This window comes from Delphinapterus leucas, chromosome 6 (genome assembly GCF_059928025.1).
Source record: "Delphinapterus leucas isolate spDelLeu-1000000601 "Yukka" chromosome 6, BTC_Dleu_Yukka2, whole genome shotgun sequence".
In the NCBI taxonomy this organism is placed as follows: Eukaryota; Metazoa; Chordata; class Mammalia; order Artiodactyla; family Monodontidae; genus Delphinapterus; species Delphinapterus leucas.
In genome coordinates, this window is record NC_143134.1 from 88,275,744 (window position 1) to 88,298,971 (window position 23,228).

The 23,228-nt window shown below is 45.9% G+C and overlaps 2 protein-coding genes across 2 annotated transcripts in view; one reads left to right on the plus strand and one right to left on the minus strand.

Annotated features, from left to right (window-relative positions):
• The window catches only part of RUSC2 (RUN and SH3 domain containing 2), a 70,323-nt gene extending 56,913 nt beyond the window's left edge, over window positions 1-13,410 (plus strand). The window contains exons 5-12 of the mRNA XM_022600101.2: window positions 137-277; window positions 1,452-1,528; window positions 1,740-1,914; window positions 2,005-2,110; window positions 2,783-2,829; window positions 3,283-4,093; window positions 4,187-4,324; window positions 4,409-13,410. Of these exons, the coding sequence (XP_022455809.1) occupies window positions 137-277; window positions 1,452-1,528; window positions 1,740-1,914; window positions 2,005-2,110; window positions 2,783-2,829; window positions 3,283-4,093; window positions 4,187-4,324; window positions 4,409-4,610 (1,697 nt within the window). The 3' untranslated portion in view covers window positions 4,611-13,410. The remainder of the gene's footprint in view (window positions 1-136; window positions 278-1,451; window positions 1,529-1,739; window positions 1,915-2,004; window positions 2,111-2,782; window positions 2,830-3,282; window positions 4,094-4,186; window positions 4,325-4,408) is intronic.
• CIMIP2B (ciliary microtubule inner protein 2B) lies at window positions 4,989-7,123 on the minus strand. Its single transcript, XM_089913384.1, is given in 6 exon segments — window positions 4,989-5,305; window positions 5,619-5,816; window positions 5,893-5,944; window positions 6,145-6,426; window positions 6,428-6,674; window positions 7,068-7,123. Coding segments are annotated over 6 exon segments (924 nt in total). The 3' UTR covers window positions 4,989-5,216.
• Window positions 13,411-23,228: the final 9,818 nt, after the last annotated feature.

The following is a 23,228-nucleotide window of genomic DNA, read 5'->3' on the forward strand; positions in this document are numbered from 1 at the left end:
AGGCTCTGCCATAGCTGGGAGGGGCTAGAGAAGGGGTCAGTCCCAAAAATCACATGGCTCAGAGGGTATGAGGCACTGAACTGAGCTGCAACTCAGAAAGAGAATTGCTTGGGATTGATTTTTCTCTTCTTTTCAGGTCAAGTAGTGAAGCCGTTACCACTGACCTGCCCTGACTTCCAAGACCCCTTTTCCTTGACTGAGAAGCCTCCAGCTGAGTTCTGTCTGTCCCCAGATGGCAACTCAGAGGCCGTTTCCATTGACCTTCTTCAGAAAAAAGGTGAATATTACTCCTAGCTCCGGACGGGAAATCTGCTATCACTACCTATTTGTGCCTGTTGCCCTACTATCTAGCCCTTCGGAATATTTCCCTGTTTTAGAACTCCAAGTGCTGGGAGGGAATTAGAGAGCACAGGTACTGGGGCAAGAGGCAGAAGTCTTTGTACTGTGGATCGTGAGTATTTGCAAGTGAGCAAGGATCCTTTATCAGATGCGTAAGAATCAGGTTTTAGTTTCCTCCCTCAGGGAGCTAAGTATAGTGAGGGAGACTCCCATGTGCTATACTGGGGGAGCTCAAGTGCTACAAGCTCTAGCGGTTTGGGTAAACATGATGGTAACATCTAATAAGGTAAGGACTGACAAGGAACCAGTCTATCTAGCAGACCTGTTTAAGTGAGATGATGGGGAGAGGATTGAGCATAACTGCGGGCCTTAGAGAAGCAGCCTGTGAAAGGGAGAAAGATGAAGCTAAAGTCCCTCGCAGAGGCAGAGTGGGGGACTCAGAGTTTAGGGAGAGGGAAGAACCTTAGGCAAGAATGGGAATAGCCACCTTCCTCCAAGTTGGAAAGGGATTAAGAGAGGGCAGGTGGGAAGGAAGATAGTTGTAATGTAGTTCTGTCTTTTGGATGGACAGGGAAGTTGAATTCATCACCAGTGGCCTCTGTTCTCTGTGTGAAGTAGAGCCAAGGGCTTGAGAGGGGGGTCAAGATTTGGCAAGGCAACTTGAGAGCATAGCAAAGAGTGCTACAAGGCACACATCAAAGAAGTGCCTCTCCCAGGCACTGGTGTGAGTAGCGCTAGACTTTCTCCAGCAACAGCCAATAGCCTGGTTTCTCAGAGTGGAGAGGACAGATGGCTAGAGTGATCCAGGTTTGGAGCAAGAGGGCAAGGAAGTGGGGATGTTGAGTGTCTTGACAATGGAATCATTGAGGTGGGTCTGGGCAGGGAGGTGAAAACAGGAGGGGCTTGAGAACCGGGCAAAAACAGGAAGAGGCCAGGGCCTGCTGTGTGTGCAGGGACAGAGAGAGTGAGTGAGTGTGTGTGTGTGTGTGTGTGTGTGTGTGTGTGTGTGTGTGTGTGTGGAAGCCCTTCCCTCTTCCCACTGAGGGCTCAGTCCCAGCTGAGTTGCCCAGGGACTTGATTAGGGACCCATCACATCAAATTCTCACTTGCAGGGCTGGTGAAAGCTATTAACACGGCTGTAGACCTCATTGTGGCCCATTTTGGCACAAGCCGGGATCCTGGGGTAAAGGTAGGCAAGACACTGTGGAGAGCTGAGCTCTACCCTGCTGACCCTCACCTATTCTCTGCTACCACCTGCCCTTGCTCTCTTGCCTCTAGAGCTCAGAGTTGGGTACTTAGAGATGGGGATCGCAAGAGAAGCACCGTAAGGACTAAGAGAGTCAGAGAGGACCAAGGTCAGGCTCCAGATGATTCCCTGTACTTCCCTACTGCATCCACAGGCAAAGCTGGGGAATAGTTCTGTGAGCCCCAATGTAGGCCACCTGGTTCTGAAGTACTTGTGCCCTGCGGTCCGGGCGGTGTTGGAGGACGGGCTCAAGGCCTTTGTGCTGGATGTCATCATCGGGCAACGGAAGAACACCCCGTGGAGTGTGGTTGAGGCTTCCACACAGCTAGGTAAGTGCTGGCTGGCAAGATAGGGACCCCAGGCTGAATTTTAGGGTTCCAGGATTGGGCACGTGACCTCCAACTCTGGCTTCCTCCCAGGCCCATCCACCAAGGTTTTGCACGGCCTGTACAACAAAGTCAGCCAATTCCCAGAGCTCACCAGTCATACCATGCGCTTCAACGCCTTCATCCTCGGCCTGCTCAAGTGAGTGTGTGGAAATCTACAAACCACCGGTCCCCTCCCCTGGGCTCTGGCACCTCCGAAGAACCAGCTCCCTAGACTGGGTCAGAAAGGGTGGATCTGCAGGATCTTTGGCCAGGGCCCAGGCTCACTTTCTCCCCACCTAGCTACAGCCTCTCTCAGTAGGTCACTGGTCTCCCACCAGACCCATCAGTCTCTGGCACTGATCACCAACATGGTCTTCTGCTTTTACAAATCCATAATCTGGCTCATTTGGAAATTAATCTGGTTCTCAGTTTCTTTGGATATTGTAACCCTGATCCTGTCCATTCCAGCACTGCTTCCAAATCCTGCTTGACCCAGTTCACCTTGGCACCCACATCACAGTATCCTTCTTTTCTCAAGTATGGGCCGAGGTCATCCCCTTTGGTCCTGAGCTATCCTGTCCTCTCACTTAGCAGCTGCCCTGACTTCCTGGGTCACGGGCAAGCCAACTCCATTCTAAGAGGAAGTGATTGGCTTGTGAATCACATGTTCACCCCCTCCCTATTAACCAGGTAGCATCACTGCCATAGCAGGGAGATGTTCACCTATACCTCTGCCCTGTGCGTGACCCCCCCATATCTGTCTTCTTTGTATCTTATCATCTGGCTATATCCACACAAGACTCAACTCTCTTCACCTATCTCCCTACAGCATCCGGTCCCTGGAGTTCTGGTTTAATCACCTCTATAACCATGAAGGTAATGCTCAGAACCCTGCTCTGTCTTGCAAACTCAACAGAGGCCAGACCTCGGAGGATCAAAAGAGGGAGGCACAGCTGTCTTTTCAGATGCTAGAAGTGGGGAGGAGAACCACACAAGCTTTCATCCTCAAGGCTTGGGCTTCTACCCAAGTCCTCTCCCAGCCCCTGCTTGTGTTAGAGCCTTGGAGTCAGCGGGATACTCAGGCAATCTGGGAGTCAGGGTGGCCAGGAACCTCTCTTCTCTGAACTCACGGCCGCCACTTAAGATTGTGGAGCTTCTGCACTGCACAACTTCAGAAGGCATCGTTTACACTGTAGTGCATCTAAGTGGCACGGCACACAGCCTGTGCAGCAGTACACAGTGACTCCACCCAGGTTGCCTTTCACAGGCCCACCCCAGGCCGGGCTCTGCTTCTCTGTGTGGCTCAGTCCCTCTCTCTTTCTCCCCTAGATATCATCCAGACCCACTACCAGCCGTGGGGTTTCCTGAACGCGGCGCATACGGTGTGCCCTGGCCTCTTGGAGGAGCTGCTGCTGCTGCTCCAGCCCCTGGCCCTCCTGCCCTTCAGCCTCGACCTGCTGTTCCAGCACCGGCTGTTGCAGAGTGGGCAGCGGCAGCGGCAGCACAAGGAGCTGCTGCGGGTGTCCCAGGACTTGCTGCTGTCCGCCCACTCGACACTGCAGCTGGCCCGCTCCCGGGGCCAGGAGGGCCCTGGAGACATGGACGGGGCAGCCCGTGGGGAGCGGGTGAAGGGTGTGGGTGCCCCAGAAGGTGGAGAAGATGAGGAAGAAGAGAAGGAGACAGAGGCAGCTGAGAGCTCAGGGCGTGGCAGGTGGGCCCGAAGTGGGCAGGCTGGCTGGTGGTACCAGCTCATGCAGAGCTCCCAGGTCTACATCGATGGCTCCACTGAGGGCTCTAGGTTCCCCCGGGGTGGCAGCAATAGCAGCAGTGGCAGCAGCAGTGAGAAAAAGAAAGGGACAGGAGGTGGGGGGCCACCCCCCCGAGAGGGAGTCGTGGAGGGAGCTGAGGCCTGCCCTGCCCCTGAGGAGACCCTTGGCCGGGAGAGGGGCTGGCCCTTCTGGATGGGGAGCCCCCCTGATTCTGTACTGGCTGAGCTGAGGCGCAGCCGGGAGAGGGAGGGGCCCACTGCCCCCCCAGCAGAAAATGAGGAAGGAGCCTTAGAGCCTTCACCCGGGGTCATCAAGTGGGGACACCTCTTCGGGTCCCGAAAGGCTCAGCGGGAGGCCCGGCCCACAAACAGGTAAGAGACAGCCCCTGGTGTAGACAGATGGGTGGGGGTGCCTGCTCTAAGCCAGGGCACAGACAGAGCCAGAGCCCGGCCGCTATCCCCTAGGCTACCCTCGGACTGGCTCAGCCTGGATAAGTCCATGTTCCAGCTAGTGGCGCAAACAGTGGGTGCCCGCCGGGAGCCAGAGCCCAAGGAGAGCCTGCAGGAGCCACAGTCTCCAGCCCTGCCTTCCAGCACTCCATGGTGAGCCCTGGGAGACAGAGGGATTTGGGGGCTGGGTTTGGCTCTGGGTGGGGTTTCTCTGACCTCCATTTGTTGTTTCCCCAGCGAGGTGAAGGCACTGTGCCACCATCTGGCCACAGGCCCTGGACAGCTGAGCTTCCACAAGGGAGACATCCTGCGGGTGCTGGGGCCAGCCGGAGGAGACTGGCTGCGCTGCAGCCGTGGCCCTGACACTGGCCTGGTGCCTCTGGCCTATGTGACTTTGACCCCAACTCCAAGTCCAACCCCTGGAAGCAGCCAAAACTGAGGCCCTGTGCATGCTGGTGGCCTCAGGGACCCTCACAACCCCTAGACTCGTAGCCTGAGAGCCCTTCCCAAGCCCTCTGGCCTGGTTACAGAGAGTAGACCGAGAGCTGGGGGCCGCATACCCCTGTGCTCAGTATCAATTACTCCCCCTTAACTGTCCCAGTGACCTCGTCCAGATCTCCCCCCAGGAAAGGAGGGAAGGGACGCAGCACTGGGCTGCCAGAATTTCCCCCGCCCATCTTGGCCAGCCCTCCCATGGGTACAGACAGGCATGTCCCTGTGGAGGGAGGTGACCAGAAGGCCCGTTTGTGGGGGTCCCTAGGCCAGGTGGTGAGAAGGATGGGTGACAGTATTGGGGCCAGTTCCCTGAGCCCCCAGCTGTAAGTAGGCTGTGGCCAGTGCCTGGTGGTCAGAGGAGGGAGGAGGAGCCCAGGCTCTGTTTATGTATTTATTTATTTATTTATTATACCTATTAATAAAAAAGGTGCTCGGCCTCCAAACCATTCTCTCTTTGTGCCTTCTCCCACCCTCCAGACCATCTTTCTTCTTTGCAAAAGGATGGCTGGGATAGGATGAAAAGGAAAGAGAGAACTTGAAGTCTAGGTACCTACGCCAGGAGCTGCTTCTGGATGGTGCTGAGGCCCAGAGCATCATGGGTGAGATGCCCATATGTGCGGCCAAACTGGAACTTATACCCTGTGTGGCCAAAAGATTCTGTCATTTTTAGCCAGAGGCATAGAAAAGTTATTTCTCAGCCAGTTGCCTAGAACCTCCAAGTTATCCTTCAAAATCTGGTCCTAGCTACTCCCTAGGAGCTACATCAGTTTCCTTTTCTGCCCAGTGATAAAGCTGACCCAAGGTCCGCCCATATCTACTAGTTCCAAGCCCTAAACCACCTCCACCTATCTCTCTCTCACACACACATACACACACACACACACACACACACACACACACACACACACAAATATTCCAGTCCCCAAAGCCTCCCTCTGGGGGCTGTCCTCACCTGGCACATAGCCCCCATATTTAGGTACAAGGCCCAGGTTCTGAGGGTAGGTCCTGGAAAGTGAGGGGAGATGTTTAGGATCCTTCTGGGATCTGCCCCCTGACTTCATCTGTCCAAATTCCTGCAGTGCCTGGTTGCTGAGCACAGGAAAGCTGGAACCGAAGAGGAAGCGAGCACGGGGCACATAACCAGTGAAGCCTAGGGGAGGGGGATACTAAGTCAGTACCTCCTGGGCACCTCCCCAGGCCTTTGGTCATTACCCACTTCCTCTCACCTGACATGAAGAACTTGCGAGGATCTCTGTCATCCATGGAATAAGGGGAAGCCTTCTGAGGAGAAGTTGATAGAAGAAAAACAGGGCTATCAAGTTCAGCCTCTGGGCTGTAACACAAGCTCCCAGGGAGGTGAGGCTGGCAGTCTAGCCCACATCCCCTGTCCCACAGCCATGCTACACATGACCACCCCAGACCTGGCCACACAGAGGTAAGGCTCCCCTCGTACTCCCCATCAGCCTTCTCGGTCTCACTTGTTCCGCCTCCTGCCCCAGCTCTGGCTCCTTTTCCGTCTCTAGCTCTGCCTCCAGCTTTGGCTCTTGGTCTTTCTCCACGTCTTTCTCTCCCTTGGCCTCCTTTGGCAGCTCCTGACTCCTCTGTCGCCCATACCACTGAGTGAAATCATTCAGAGCCTCAGCCCAGACCTGGCTGCTGTTCTTGGCAAAGATGAACTGTGCCTGGGGTACAAAACCTAGGTAGGCGAGGGGCAAGGACGATTTGTTAGTGTGTGGGACCCATGTTCTGGGATGGGGGGTACCTGTTCATACCTGGGTACATACCTGTGTACCCAGGGATCATGCTGGAGCTGAGCCTTTCGTGTCCACGCCTGACAGGCAGGCTTTTCCTGGGACCCTCGGGAGATCTTGGAGGCCGGATGGGAGGCAGAAGTGTGCGGTGGGAAGGGGGCCAGGCTAGGCCAGGAGAGCCGCGAAGTAGCTGCCCAGTCATCTGCCCATAGGTCTGGCCCATGCTGAACCGAAGTAGCGGGCAGTGTCCAGTGTACCTGTAGCACAAGTCTCACCCACTCACCTCCAGAATCCCCGGCCTCACCATCCCCAGAGGTAGAAGCAGAGACCTCTGAAGCCCTGATCTCTTCTGGACTCAGCTGTGTATATATTTGGAGCAGGCGTTTCTTAGTTCTCTGTCTGGGTTTTCAACCCTTCCCCTCTGCTGCTACCCTGTTACCATGGAGAGCACAACACAAAGCTTCATAGCAGGCCCGGCTACTACTGTTCCCTTGCTTTTCCTTTTCCATCCAACATCATAGACATCCCAGCCATAAGCCTCCCATACCAGAATGTCCACCTGGCCCCCAAGGCCGAGGTGGCACAACTCTGCCACCTTTTACACCCCTGTTCCCAGAAGCAAACACGTGTGCTCTGGGTAGAAGTCTTACCCTGGGATATAATGAGGGTTCTGAGGGTTCAGCCCTGGTATGAAGGTGCTAGCCATAGCTGTGGGAACCCAGGCGAAGTTCCCTTCGTTTCTCTGAGCCGTTTCTCTGAGCTGAGCTCCTGGGCTGTGTGTGCTGACTGTGTCAAGGGCTGGGAGGCCGAGCCAGAGGCAGGAGGTGGGGCTCGGGGAGGAGAGAGGGGTTGGGGCACTAGTGTGATGGCTGTCAGGGCCCGGGCTGCAGGGGAGTAGAGGCTCACTGGTCCGTCCACTCCGGATCAAGGGCAGCCCTGCCACCTGGGGGCAGGGAGAAGGCCGCGTACAGCCCCGCCACTGCAGAACCAAAGGAAGCCCTGAAGTGGCAGGTGGGGGAGCAAAAACTGACAGGCCCATTGAGCTCTGTCTCGAAAGAGGGCCTTTCCTTCTTAAGCCCCTCTCTGAGCACCTGCCTGAGGAGATGTGGATTCTACTCTCTGTGAGTCTTGGTTGAAGGTGATGGAATTCCTAGGAAAGCCCAGTGGGGAGGTGATAGGGAGAAAAGGAACCTAAAGACCTCTAGGCAGTGACATTGTTTATTTTCAGTAACGTAAGGACAAGAATTACTACTATAATCCAGATCATCATCCATTCAACAAATATGCCCTGCTCTGCCAGGCATGCTCTACAGTGGCAGAAAGTGCAGAGGAGTAGGAGACAGCGTGGCTGTGCTCCACGTGCCTATGGGCAAGTCAGTTAGTATCTCTGAACCCTACTATCCTCATTTATAAAATGCAGGTGCTACTATTCACCCTGCTACTGTTGTGAGGCTCAGATTAATGTATGCAGATGTGCTTTGTAACAAACACCTTGAAGCCAGAATGGTGGGGTAGGGGAAAGGGCACAGGCGTGAAGTCCGGCAGCCATGGGCTCCTAACAGCTTGTGACCTTGAGCCGACCTTACCTTCTCTGAGCAGGTGGCTTCTTCTGAACCTGAAATCCCTAAACTCTTAACATGAAGGTTAAAATAGCCTAACCTACCAAGGTGGTGTTAAAAATAAAGCCAGATAGTGTGTGTGAAAGAACTTACCCCAGCACCTGGCACGCAGCTGCTAAAACTTCATTTCCTTTCCTATTGTTTAGTATTGTCTCTAAGCGTCTAACACAAATGGGAGATCAATGAATGGTTAGTAAATTCAGGGGTTACAGGTTTTCTCACTGTGGGAGTTCAAGGGAAGGAGATATGAAGGTAATGTTGAGGTTTAATGAGGGGGCAAATTAGAATTTGTTAAGAAAACAATTCAGATCCTAAGAGCAGTACAGACCAGGAAAAAGATGGGGGGAGGGGAGCATGATTAGAACTTTGCGGCTGGTTCAAGGGCCGGCTGGTCCACCTTTCCAGTACGCAGAGCCTCTGCTCTCCTCCCCACGCTTGACTGTGCCAGTGCCTGGGCTAACCAAGCATGTGTCACTGACTTCTTGGGAATTGCACAAGAGGGCCCCAAAGAATACATTTCATGTTCCTCAGTGTTCTGCCAAGGACACTTGGTATGTGGACACTTGGTATGTGTCACTTAGAGCTAGAGTTAGAGAGGACTTGGCTCCCAGGAAATATGCTAGAGTGAGGGTGGGAGCTGAGGGGAGAGCCCAGAAGAGCAGGAATATGTCAAGGCTAACAACCTGGACTTCTGGATTCTGTAACAGACACTGTTGGTTGCACACTTCATACCTATTCCCTACCCCCGTCTCCCTTCTTCCTAACAGAACTTTAATTTCGTTCTGCCAAGCAGTCAGGAACTTCAGGGAAGCTGGAGCCAGCCACAGGAATGAGTCTGGATTAGTCTAAGCCCATCATAGTAGTCCCATTCCCCTTGCCAGTGACTGGTTAGGCATGGGCTTGTGGCAACCTGGACAGTATGAGGGCAAGTCTGCTGGGGTGAAGGAGTGTCCTGGGAAGAGTTTCTTTGCTCTTAAAAAGATGCACAACAAATTAGAGAAAGAGAGATGGACAAGAAGGAATGATGTCTTTTCCTGCCTCTAGAAATTCTGTGGATGTGATGCTGGAACCTTGGCAGGCATCATGAAACCTGTGGAAAGCTAAGCTAACCTGGGGACAAAGCCTGAATCCATCCAGGGTGGATGGCAGAATAGAAAGGCCTGGGTCCTTGATGGTAATGTTGAGCCTCTGACTTAACCAACCTTCTTATGAAATAATTTCATTATTGTTAAGGCCACTTTAAGTTTTCTTTTACTTAGAGCCAAAGGCGTCATAATATAAAAGTAAAACAAAACAAAACAAAAACACTAGTTCTAAAAAAAAAACAAAAAAAAACAAAAAAAGACACCACTAGTTCTAATCCTAGTCACTAGAGATACAGACCCTGGCCAAATTCATCTCATCGGCCCTCAGTTTTCTCATCTATAAAATGGGTAAACTAATGTTACTACCTCATTGAGCAGGATATCGTAGATGAGATGATGCAAAAAGAGCAGCTGGCCCAGTGTCTAACTTGCTAATAAGTAAATAGCAATTCATTGTGTTTAGTTAGAATTTGGTAGGATGGGAGAAAAGAAAAAAGTAGTAAGACTGGGAGTTCAGGGGAAAGAGTCTGTGAAGTTGAGAAATGGAAAGGTTAGAATTTCAAATTGGGATGTAGATTAGGATGCAGGGACTGGAACAAATTCTGCAGAAAAGACCATGGCAGCTAGAATCTGGGTAAGAGTTAATATAAGTTAGGAAACAAATTGTAATTAGTCTTAGATTCATGGTTTGTGAAGAAACAGCTCACTGTTCTTGGTGAAATGGCTTGTTACTATTATTGTTTCCATCCGTGTAGAGAGTATTTCTAAATCCCTGAAGATTGGAAGGACATTCTAACCTGGGAAAGGAGTGGAAGAGCTAGCTGAGGGGCCTGTAGGAATGCTCATTGCCTTGGTGCCTCCTTCCGAGGGATAGTCATGGTAACCTACCCACAACTTGTTCCTGACGACAGCTGCCACACCCAGCGGCCAGTGTTGGATGTGGCAGCAGAGAAATGTTTCGCTGGGATTACACCCATCTACAAGATGAAGGTCCAGTTAGGAAAGTCACGACAGTGCCCTGCTCACTCCACACAGCCTGCTGGGTCTCCCAAATGGCAGTCTACAACTCTCTTGTGCTCTGCCTTTGATCTGACCGGGAATTGCTGTAAAATTTCATGTAAATAAATACAAATATCGAATCATGTCGTACACCTGAAACTAATATAATGGTATGTGTTAACTATATCTCAATTTTTAAAAATCAGAATATTTATCAGCCAAAAAATTTTCACATAGATCCCAGATCAATCACTTGATTGTACGTCAGTACTGGGCAAGCATAAATCCCCTCTATGAGGATGAATTAAAAGAAAATCATGAGACCTTTGGAAAAAATTCCTCAGATCAAGAGACAACCAAAATTGAAACAAAAAGTGAAAAGAATGAACTCCAAAAGATTACATACGACATAACACCCTTTAAAATTAAAATATATAGATGCAATAAAACTACATAAACAGGAAAGCAAGGTAATGATGAACATGAGTTCAGTTGCTTACCTCGCATGGAAGTGAGACAGTGGAGGGGGAGGAGACCATACGTGTAGATGTACGTTATTGTCAAGGTCCCAGTTTTCGTTTGGGATGGTGAGTTCATAAATGCTTATTATTACACATTAGAATGAATGAATGAATTAAACCATGGGCCAATGATTAAAGTGTATCATAAACCAGGGATTATGAAAACCCAAATCTGTGCAGTTGACATCCAAAGAGGTGGAATGGGGTGGGGTTGGGGAGAATCCAAATAGAAATGATCAGAAACAGTGGTATTGATAAGACTTGAATACACTTTCTGGTTTTAGTGCTCAAGAAATCAAAATATTAAAGAAGAACAGAATCTGAACAAGGATGATTTATTAGCTACACACAGGGAACTTTAAAAACTGGCCATAGTCTAGTCCTGCCTAACAGAGCAGGCTTGGGCAAATTGCTTAGTCTTTGAGCCTCAGTTTCCACATCTGTAAAATGAAAGAGATGCACTGGATTGTTATTAAGATTCCTTCTAGTTCCTACTCCCTTCTCTGTTTGCCAATGCAAATATTATATGGTCTTTAAACATATATACATATTATTTTACATTTTTATGTATACATATTTATCTTACATTTTATATTCATATTTATGTATTATAAAATATATACATATATGATTTTTTTAAATAGCAGAATCTTTGATGTGCTTTTAGTCATTTTTTTATTGAAGTATAGTTGATTTATAATGTGTTAATTACTGCTGTACAGCAAAGTGACTCAGTTATATATACATTATTTTTCATATTCTTTTCCATCATGGTTTATCACAGGATATTAAATATAGTTCCCTGTGCTAGACAGTAGGACCTTGTTTATCCATTCTATATATACCAGTTTGCATCTGCTAATTAGAGTCATTTCTAAACGCAACTATATTTTTAAAGTTTCATACTTTAAAATGTGCATGTGTAGGGCTTCCCTGGTGGCTCAGTGGTTGAGAGTCCGCCTGCCGATGCAGGGGACACGGGTTCGTGCCCTGGTCCGGGAAGATCCCACATGCCGCTGAGCGGCTAGGCCCGTGAGCCATGGCCGCTGAGCCTGCGCGTCCGGAGCCTGTGCTCTGCAACGGGAGAGGCCACAACAGTGAGAGGCCCGCGTACCGCAAAAAAAAAAAAAAAAAAAAAAATGTGCATGTGCCTCCTAGGATGCAGCTCCAAATGAGCCTTATTCAACTTATAAATTTTCCTGAAAACAGGCCACTATCTGGATATCACTGCTCTGAGCATAGAGGATGGATCAAAGCAAAGGAAATGACAGAATCTCTTTCTGGCGTTTTTACACGTATAACATTCTTCAAATCCACAGCACCAGTTTTTTTTGGTTTTTTTAAATAAATTTATTACTTATTTATTTTTGGCTTCATTGGGTCTTCATTGCTGCGCTGCGGGCTTTCTCTAGTTGCGGCGAGCGGGGGCTATTCTTTGTTGCTGTGCGCGGGCTTCTCATTGCAGTGGCTTCTCTTGTTGTGGAGCAGGGGCCCTAGGCTCGCGGACTCTAGAGCACAGGCTCAGTAGTTGTGGTGCACGGGCTTAGTTGCTTACGGCATTTGGGATCTTCCCAGACCAGGGCTCAAACCCATGTCCCCTGCATTGCCAGGCGGATTCTTAACCACTGCGCCACCAGCCAAGTCCCTCCACTAACTTTCATTAACCATCTCAGCTAGGTAATTACCTTCTGGTCACTACAGAGATGAATAGATGAATAAGATATAATTCTTGACCTCAGTGATTTTACAATTTTAAAGAGGAGTGAGAGCTACAGAGAAAATCAGTATAAACACCACAATGTAGATTTAAACAAAAACAACTGACTTTATAATAGACCACAAAGAAAAATCTCAAAAATCCCAACAAGCACAAATAAACCACATTTTCTCACACAAACACAACAAACCTGTAAATAAAAAACAAAAATTAGGTTAACCAAGCAAACAAAAAACCCCAATTGCCTCTAAATTCAGCTTTGATTGAATTCTCATTTATTTCTAAAAAATGGTGTATAATCACTCTTCTTTTCTTTGCCCCAAGTTAAGAGGGCATTTAAAAATTGTCTAAACATTGGGCAATTTTTAGCCTCAAGTGTATACTGGCATCACGACTAAGGACATAGGCTTAATCCTAGATCCATCACTTAACTAACTGTACAATCTTAGGTAAATTAGTAAACCTCTCTGAATCTCTTTTTCCCTCATCTATGAAATGAGAATGGTAATACTGTAAGGATTAATTTAAATGGTATATGTAACACAGAATAGTTATTGGTACCTAATAAACTGTCAAAATTATCATTAAACAAGTGTTCCAGTAGGAGCTATTTTTGTTACAAGAAACAACTGTCTACTTCTGCTGGCCCAAGTATAGCAAGTACAGAGGAAGAGAGGTTATCTTAAGGATGAATTAGATTTCATTAGTGTCCAAGGAAAGGACTGTATAGCCTGCTTTATAGCCAGGCCTCATGGAAACTGAAATTGAGAACTTGAAAGCTAACAGGAGCTAAGGCAGTTATTTTCGCTCTTTTCTCCTTGAGGCCATGTGCTTTCCTCTGCACATCTGCTCAATCTCTCTCTCTTTTTTTTTTTTTTTTTTTTTGCGGTACGCGGGCCTCTCACTGTTCTGGCCTCTCCCGTTGCGGAGCACAGGCTCCGGACGCGCAGGCTCAGCGGCCATGGCTCACGGGCCCAGCCGCTCCGCGGCATGTGGGATCTTCCCGGACTGGGTCACGAACCCGTGTCCCCTGCATCGGCAGGCGGACTCTCAACCACTGCTTCACCAGGGAAGCCCTCTCTCTCTCTCTTTCTTATGCTCTCATTCTCTCTCTTCTCCCTCCCTCCCTCCTTCTCTCCCTTCTTTCCCTCTCCCTCTCCTCACGTCTCCTCTCTTCTGCCCCCTCCCCATTCTCTCCCCTTGACAAATGGATGTGTCTGCCACATCATAACTCCGGTGTGCATGTGGCTCATCAGGAAACAAACTCCTCTTCCCCAACATCTCTACAACTGATTCTTAAGCAGGGATGTGCTTCAGAATTACCTACAGTGATTTTATAAAATATTTACGCCAGGCCCTATCCAGGTTATTCTGGAAATTAGTGCCCTGGTATACTTTTTTTAAACTTTTTTATTTGAAAAAAATATCAACCTATATATAAATTGCAATAAAAATATGACCTTTACATGGATTCACCAATTTACCATTATTTTGCAGCTCAGAGAAGCTTCCATGTGCCCAGGAAGGAAGGAGAAGCAGGATGAGCACTAATATTTATACCACGCTCATCTCTCTCAAGCCTGGCCTCACAGCAGATGAATAGGCTACACTTACCAGCTAGCTGTGCCAGAGAGGGCAGAAGGTCATGTGGTGCTGACCATGATGGCTTCAGTAGAACAGGCTGCACACAAACTAGCCTGGTAAACAGGTCTAAAACCAACTAACTGAACTAGCTAATAACTAAGCAGTCAACTCAAGAAGCTAGAAGAAGAGGAAGCTCATAAGCTAAGGAAAACAGGAAAAATTTATGAAGCTGACAGTAGAAACCAATACATCAGAAAATAGGAGAACCATTGAAATTATTACTATAAGAACTGTTTTTTGTTTTGTTTTGTTTTGTTTTGTTTTGCGGTACGCGGGCCTCTCACTGTTGTGGCCTCTCCCGTTGCGGAGCACAGGCTCTGGACACGCAGGATGCGCAGGCTCAGCAGCCATGGTTCACGGGCCCAGCAGCTCTGCGGCATGTGGGATCTTCCCGGACCCGGGCATGAACTCGTGTACCCTGCATTGGCAGGCAGACTCTCAACCACTGCGCCACCAGGGAAGCCCAAGAACTGTTTTTTTAAAAAAGACAACAAAATAAGCAAACTACTGGCACAGATAGCCAAAAGAAAAAACACTACACAAACCCCCTAATGCCTTGAGGAAGTGGCTAAAACCACAGACACACAGGAATTTGTTTAATTATAAAAGAATACTAGCTGGGGCTTCCCTGGTGGCGCAGTAGTTGAGAGTCTGCCTGCTGATGCAGGGGACACGGGTTCGTGCCCCGGTCCGGGAAGATCCCACATGCCGCGGAGCGGCTGGGCCCGTGAGCCATGGCCACTGAGCCTGCGCGTCCGGAGCCTGTGCTCCGCAACGGGAGAGGCCACAACAGTGAGAGGCCCGTGTACTGCAAAAAAAAAAAAAAGAATACTAGCTGAAACTCTATATAACTAAACCAGAAAATCTCACTGAGATTAAAATTGTGTAGGAAAATATAAATCAAAATCAACCCAAGTGATACAGAATATCTGAAAATAAAATAACAACCATAGAAGAAATTGAAAAAGCGGTCAAATAGTTGCCACCTACCAGAAGACCCACACTACACTTAATTTACAAAATTAGTATGAATTTAATTCAAGACCTAACAAACCTCATACAAGTCTTACAACAGATGAAAAATCTAAATGAAACATCAAGCCAGGAATAGCACGTAGCAAGATGCTTGCCATCATGGTCTTCTTTCCTTGACTCCAGTAATAGTTACCACTAAATGATCACAGCCCACTTTCTGAGACCTCCCAAGGCTCTGCAAGACAGCATATCTTTAGTGATTTCTGCCAGAGGTTCAGAATGAGGGGAATGCTGGCAAATGTCCTGCTCTTTGTCACCCCTGAGTTGACAGCTCAATAAGGGCAGATACCTTGTCTATCTTGTTCACAGTTGTAGCCCCAGCATCAAGAACAGGTGTCTGGCGCATAATATAAGCTAAACAAATCTAGCAATATTGTAAAGGAAAACATTCATTAAAACTAGTAGGATGTATTTCAGGACTGCAACAGTGATTAAAATAGAAACTCTGTTTCTATTAATGTAATTAACATGAATAAACCAAAGGAAATAAAAGCCATTTGATCACCCTGACAGATGCTGAGGAAATCTTTTATAAAATTAAATATCCATTTGTTATTTTTTAAAGGGTTTTTAGTAAACCAGGAATATAAACATGATAAAGAATACTTGAAATGAACAACCAATATCAAACTACATCAAAGGGAGAAGCCAGAGCCAGGATTGGCAAACGGGTCTTATGCGTTGTACTAAATCCAATTAACTGTAGTCACTTATGGGAATGTTACTGTGAGGTTTCTGAAATAGGGTCATGGCTTAGCAGGAAAAAGTGCTAAGGATTAGCTATGTTTGCCCTGGGCATAAGATGGATGCTAGCGTGTAGAGTTGATAATCCTTCACTTTAGGCAATCTTAAAAAAGTCAGAACCAAGACAAGACTGCACTATCACCTTTATTATTCAACATTGTTCTACATATGGTCTAGACAGCGCATGAAACAAAAATAAGTACAGTTACCCTTGAACAATGTAAGTTTGAACTGCACAGGTCCACTTACACATGGACCTTTTTTTTTCAATAAATATTACAGTACTACAGATAAGTGGTTGGTTGAATTCATGATGCAGAACCGCGGATATGGAGGGTGGACTATGGGACTTAAGCATCCTCGAATTTTGATATCTCTGGCAGGTCCTGGAACCAACCCCCTAACCCCCCAACCCCCTCCCCCTTCGCCCCTCAGATACCAAAGTCTCATTGTAATAAGACATAAATGTTGGAAAGGAAGAAAAAGTTTACTTGCTTAACTACAAAACCCAGAGAAGTAACCGAAAAACAGCAAGAACTAATAAGAGTATTATCAGATGGCTTATTAAATGAAAAATATATTCAAATATTAATAGCTTTCATATTAGCCAGCATTACTGGTTAGATGACACATTGGAGGACCTGCGCTTCCAGCATTATGGCAGAATAGGTGTTCTTCAGAGGATTATCTAAAGCAAATCAACTATATATGATATAGGTCATTGTGCGTTTGTCTTTCAATAATTTGACTAAATTGTAATCCCTAGAGCAACTACTAAGAATGTAATTAAAATATATGTTTAAAAAACAGGAAAACTAGAATGGTATGCTAAAAAATATATTTATTTAAACCAAAAGAAGGCAGTAAAGAAGGAACAGAGGAACAAAACGAAACAAAAAAGACATGAGACAATGAAAACATAGGTCCACACAAAAAACGTGTACATGATTGTTCATAGGAGCGTCATTAATAATAGCCAAAAAGTAGAAACAACCCAAATGACCATCAACTGATGCGTAGATAAATAAACATGGTATATTCATACAGTGGAATATTATTCAGAAATGAAAAAAGAATGAAGTACTGCTACATGCTATAACATGCATGAACCTTGAAAACATTACACTAAGTAAAAGCAAGATAAAAGAGACCATATATTGTATGACTCCATACATGAAATGTCCAGAAGAGGCAAATCTATAAAATCAGAAAGTGAATTCATGGTGCCTAGGGCTGGAGGTAAGGGAGTTTTGGGTGGTGGTGGGTGTGGATACAGAGATTGACTGCTAATGGACATGAGGTTTCTCCTTGGTGATGAAAATATTCTAGAATTGATTGTGGTGATATTTGCACAACTCTGAATATAATAAAAACCACTGAATTATAAACTTTAAATGGGTGAATTATATCTCAGTATAAAGCTGCTTAAAAAATAAAATTATAGGGACTTTCCTGGTGGCGCAGCGGTTAAGAATCTGCCTGCCAATGCAGGGGACATGGGTTTGAGCCCTGGTGTAGGGAGATCCCACAAGCCGCGAAGTAACTAAGCCCATGTGCCACTACTGAGCCTGTGCTCTAGAGCCCGCGAGCCACAACTACTGAGCCCGCGTGCCATAACTACTGCAGCCCTCACACCTAGAGCCTGTGTTCTGCAACAAGAGAAGCCACCACAATGAGAAGCCTGCGCACCACAACAAAGAGTAGCCCCTGCTCGCCGCAACTAGAGAAAGCCCACGTGCAGCAACGAAGACCCAACGCAGCCAAAAAATAAGTAAATAAATTTATATAAAAATTTTTTTAAATAAAATTGCAAAATGCAAAGAAAAGCAACCCAAATCTAATAATGTAAAAAAAAAGAGAGAAAGAAAGGAAGGCAGGGAGGGAAGGATGTTAGGAGAGAGGGAGGAAGGATGGAAGGGGGAAGGAAGGATACATCAAGATCAAGTTGGGTTTATTCTATAAATGCAAAGTTGGTTTAACATTAGACAGTGAATATAATGTACCATTGCTTAGAAATCTTTTTCCCCTTCCTACCACCACCTCTATAGGTGGTATACTTTGGGCTTGGCCATATGGCTTGCTTTGGCCGTTGGAATGTTGATAGACATGATGTGACCCAAAGACATGAAAAGCAGTTGCAAAACTGCTCCTGTCTTGCTCTTCTTCCATCACCACGGCAAGAACATGCCTAGGCTATCCTGCTGGTCCCAGGAGGAGTGAGAGACAGATGGAGCACAGCTAAACCATGTGGCCAATCCTAGTTCAGAATGCTGACCCCAGTCAAACCACAGATTTCTGAGAATAAATAACTGTTTTATGCCACTGAGTTTTTTTTTTATTTTACTGTAGTTGATTTACAATGTTGTGTTAATTTCTGCTCTATAGCAAAGTGACTCAGTTATACATATATATATATATATTCTTTTTCATACTCCTTTCCATTATGGCTTATCACAAGATATTGAATATAGTTCCCTGTGCTGTACAGTAGGACCTTTTTGTTTATCCATTCTATATATAATAGTTTGCATCTGCTAACCCCAAACTCCCAATCCTTCCTTCCCCCGACTCCCCTTGGCAACCACAAGTCTGTTCTCTATATCTGTGAGTCTGTTTCTGTTTCGTAGATAAGTTCATTTGTGTCATTTTTTAGATTCCACATATAAGTGATATCATATGTCTTTCTCTTTCTGACTTACTTCACTTAGTATGATAATCTCTAGGTCCATCCATGCAGCTGCAAGTGTATGCCACTGAGTTTTGACATGGCTAGTTACATGGCACTTCTGTGATAATAGCTAATTGGTATTGGTAGCTACAAAAAAAACCCTACAGTTAACATAAAACTTCATAGTGAAACATTAAAAGCATACTTTTAAAGATCAGGAACAAGCACGAGTGTCTACTACCACTACACTCAACATTGTATTGACGGTCTTAAGCAAAGGAATAGAAAGCAAAGGTATAAATACTAGAAAACTATAGGAATGATTTTGGATTTGATTCTCAGTGAGGTGACAGGTTTTGAGCAGAATGACAAAGTGATTCAACTTACACTTTAAAAGGGTATTCGGGCTACTGTGTAGAGAATAGGCTGCAAGGAGACAAAGGCATAGCAGAGAGACTATAAAGGAGGCTATTGCAACAACCCAGGCAAGAGACAGTGGTGGCTTAGATTGGGTTAGAGGCAGTGGAAATGTCAGAAGTGGTCAGGTTACGGATAGATTTCAAACGTAGAACATACACAAATTACTGATGGGCTGGACATAGGATAGAGAGAATGAGAGGAATCAAGGATAACTCTAAATTGTCTTGCCTGGGTACCTAATAGGCTGCATTTATTGAGATGGGGAAACCTTAGAGAAAAGCTGGGGAAGAGGGGGAGGATTCAAGAGCTCTGTTTTGTACCCATTGAATTTGAAAATCCAACTAGATATCCAACTAGACATGATAAATAAGCAATTGAATACAGGAGTCTAGAGTTCAGAAGAGAGGTTGAGGTGGAGAAAAATGGGAGTCATTAGGGTATAAATAGAACTTAAAGCCTTGAAGTTAGGACTTCCCTGGTGGCGCAGTGGTTAAGAATCCTCCTGCCAATGCAGGGGACAAGGGTTCAAGCCCTAGTCTGGGAAGATCCCACATGCCGCGGAGCAACTAAGCCCATGTGCCACAACTACTGAGCCCACATGCCACAACTACTGAAGCCCGTGTGCCTAGAGCCCGTGCTCCGCAACTAGAGAAGCCACCACAATGAGAAGCCTGCGCACTGCAACAAAAAGTAGCCCCCGCTCACCGCAGCTAGAGAAAGCCCATGCGCAGCAATGAAGACCCAATGCAGCCAAAAATAAATAAATAAATAACATAAATAAATTTTAAAAAAAAGATATGGTGGAGGGGACTGTTTTGAAAAGAATACGTTATCAATATATTCATTTAACTGCTCTTCCTAAGGTTAAATAACTTTATATCCCTAGTACCCATATTGTGGTCTCTAAATACCATTTCCAACTGAAAGGACCATGAATCATTGGAAAAAATAGCTGATACCAGCTCCGGTCTAGGAATGCACAAAATGAGCCTGGAACATTTTATTATATCAAATCCAAGAAACCTTAAGGGAGGGTTTCTTAAAGGTCATGTCAAAAGGACTCCGGAGCCAACTTGAATAAGTGTCCAGTGGCCAAAAAAGGACAATTTAAGAATCAAAAATGATTTTTTTAATTGCCAATGATTGAGGCACATCATATATGTGTTAAATTATGAGTTCATGATGGTACTAAAAAAAGCAAACCTCATTGGTCACTGTTGGAGGATGCTACAGAACCAACTCACTACTTGAGAAGCTGGTAATATAAAAGGGAAACAATCAAGCATTTTTCTTGCCTTTCCCACATAAAATATATCTCTGAGTAACAAATAGTTTAACGTGGATAAGTTTCTCTTTGTAGAGGTATTCTACCTAATAAAGAAGGAAGGACAGAATGAGAATGTTATTTTTGAATTCCTATATTAATGAACCTAGACCAGTGGTTCTCCATCAGGGACAATTTTGCCCCCAGGGGGACAACGGACAATGTCTAGAGACATTTTTGGTCATCGCAAATGCGAGAGTTGCTACTGACATCCAGTGGCTAGAGGCCAGGGATGCTGCTAAACATCCCTACAATGCACAGGACAGCCCCCTACTATAAAGAATGTATCCAGTCCAAAATGTCAATAGTTTGTCAATGACAAACTCTGGTCTAGACAATGATCATCATCAGTTACTAACATCACAAAAAGACCACCACTGTATACCTCATGATAAAAATTAGTTTTGCCAAAATAATCAAATATAAACCTAATTGTCCCTAACTACCAATTTACTGGAAATACAGGGGACTGAAGAAATGCTAAAGCACACTAGAAGCTCAGCAAAATTCAGACTCTGAGAAACTCTACAGGACAAATACCCTGGTTTCTTTAAAAAAAAAAAAAAAAGGCAAAAAAGAGAGTGGATGGAGTTAAAGATGTAAGAAACATATCAGCTTCAAAGCACGGACCTTATTTAGATTTTGATTCAACTTAACAATTTTTTAAAACTAAGTATAATTCAACAGGGGAGATATGAACAACTAGATACTGGATGATATTAAGGGATTATTTTTTTAGGTGTGACATGGTACTGTGATTTTGTTTTAAAGAAGAAACCTTATCTTTTAGAGGTAACACACTGAAATATTTATTGATGAAATGATATAATGTCAGAAATATGCACCAAATAACTGGGTGGGGGGAAAGAGCAGGAGTATAGATGAAACAAGATTGCCCACGAATTGATTATTGGAGGATCACTGGCATAGAAGGTACATAAAAGCAGGTACTTTCACCTCGGCCTGGTCACTTATGGCAACAGTATAACTGAGGCATGGGTGATTTTGAACAATGGGTCTCCAACAAAATGGTCTTACCCAAGGTAAATAAGGGTTCATTGTTCTATGTGTTCTTCTTTTTTTCGCGTTTGACATTTTCCGTCATAAAAAGTTTGAAAAAACAACAAAAGGATCTTCTAGTAGCCTGACTCAAGGAACATTTAAAACTCATCTTAGCACGCCCCTCTGCACTATTTAATACTGTTCATTATTCCACTTTTCCTAAACTCTCCATTCCTTGGATTCCACTTGCCACCAGTGTTTTTTTGTTTTGTTTTTTGTTTTGGCTGTGTCAGGTCTTCGTTGAGGCATGAAGGGTCTTCATTGAGGCGTGCGGGATCTTTCATTGCAGCATGGGCTCTTCGCTGAGATGCATGGGCTTCTCTCTACTTGTGGCGTGCAGGTTTTTCTCTCTCTAGTTGTGGCGCACGGGCTCCAGGGCGCGTGGGCTCAGTACTTGTAGATGTGGGATCTTAGTTCCCTGACCAGGGATGGAACCCGCGTCCCCTACATTGGAAGGTGGATTCTTTACCACTGGACCACCAGGGAAGTCCCGCCACTATTTTTTAAATCAGTGGACTTGAAAAGTATTCAGACATTCAGATGGATGCACAGATATATTGCTAGTTCAGTCATAGACTGGAGTTTGCATATTGTAATGTAAATATATGTCAACTCTATTCTAAACAGTTTTATTATGACTTCAGTTAAATAAAAAAGGTTGTAAAATGTAATGTGTATGTGTGTACCGTATGTGTACTTCTTAAAACAGGTAAAATCCTGACCCTTTCATACACAGGTTTGAATTTGAAATTACATTATAAACACTTATGCTTTATTGTTCTAAATAAAGAATTTTACACACTCTCAAAAAAAAAATTCTCTTCCTATATTTCAGCATGTTTCTTGTGTCTCCTTCATGGACTTCATCCACCCACACTTTAATACTGTTGGCGTTCCCTAGAAGTCCATTGTCAGCCTATCTCTCCTTCCCTACTTGGATAATGGCAACCACCTTCAGTTTTCTTTACCATCACATCACCCCTTAGTTCATGGCAATCACCTACCTCCCCCACCCCCAATCTTTCCTCCTCCTGGATTCTTTATCTCAGTTGATACTCAGTCATCTAAGCTAGAAACTTTAAAATTATCCTGACTGATGCTCTTTCTCTCTACAGGACTGACTGACTTTGGATACTGATCAATCAAGTCTTCCCATTCTAGGTGATTGTTTCCTCCTCCCCTTCCCCATTATCCCTATCCTAGTTCAGTCCTCATCCTCTCCTCACCAGAAGCATTGTCAGCACCTCTTTCCTAATTAGTCTCCCTGCCTCCATACAACCACAATAATCTGTCTAAAACAGGAACCTGGCTCCTCTGCTTAGAATTACTATTACCAGCTATAGATATTCTCAAACTTGGGTAAAGGGTCAGACACGAGTCGATTAAATTATTCTATTACTTAAACAAAAGGAGGCATAAATTCCTAGTGTTTACAGATCTTATACGACTATAGAAAACAAACTTACAAATTACATAGTTGTAGATGCTAGCACTTAATGTGACGAATGAGCTTGTTTTGCTGAGACTCTAACTCTCTACAAACATGGGACAGGACTCTGTCAGAAGGCGGTCACCCACACGGACGCGGACTGTGCAATTAATTTTCCTTTTAGCTTACCACAGAAATAGAAATATCGTACTTTAGAATACTTGAAAAGAACTCAGCCTCGCTCCCTCAAGCTCTGTCGCAGCCCGTTTGACTCCCGAGGCCCACCTGCTTCCCTCCACGCCGCCGCTAGGTGGCAAGCGGCTCACCGACGCCCACCACCGCTAGACCCAGCCCAGTCGCCGGGATCGAGTGACGTCACCCATCCCCGACGATGATTGGCTATTCCGCCGATGACCGGGGGGGAGGAGCCAGCGGAGAACCGAAAGCGTTGGGTACGGAGAGCGCACAGGGTCCTGAAACGTTGCGTGCGCACTCAGGACCCCGCACCGCTTTAGAGGCTGGTTGCAGGTCCTCCTCCCGCCTG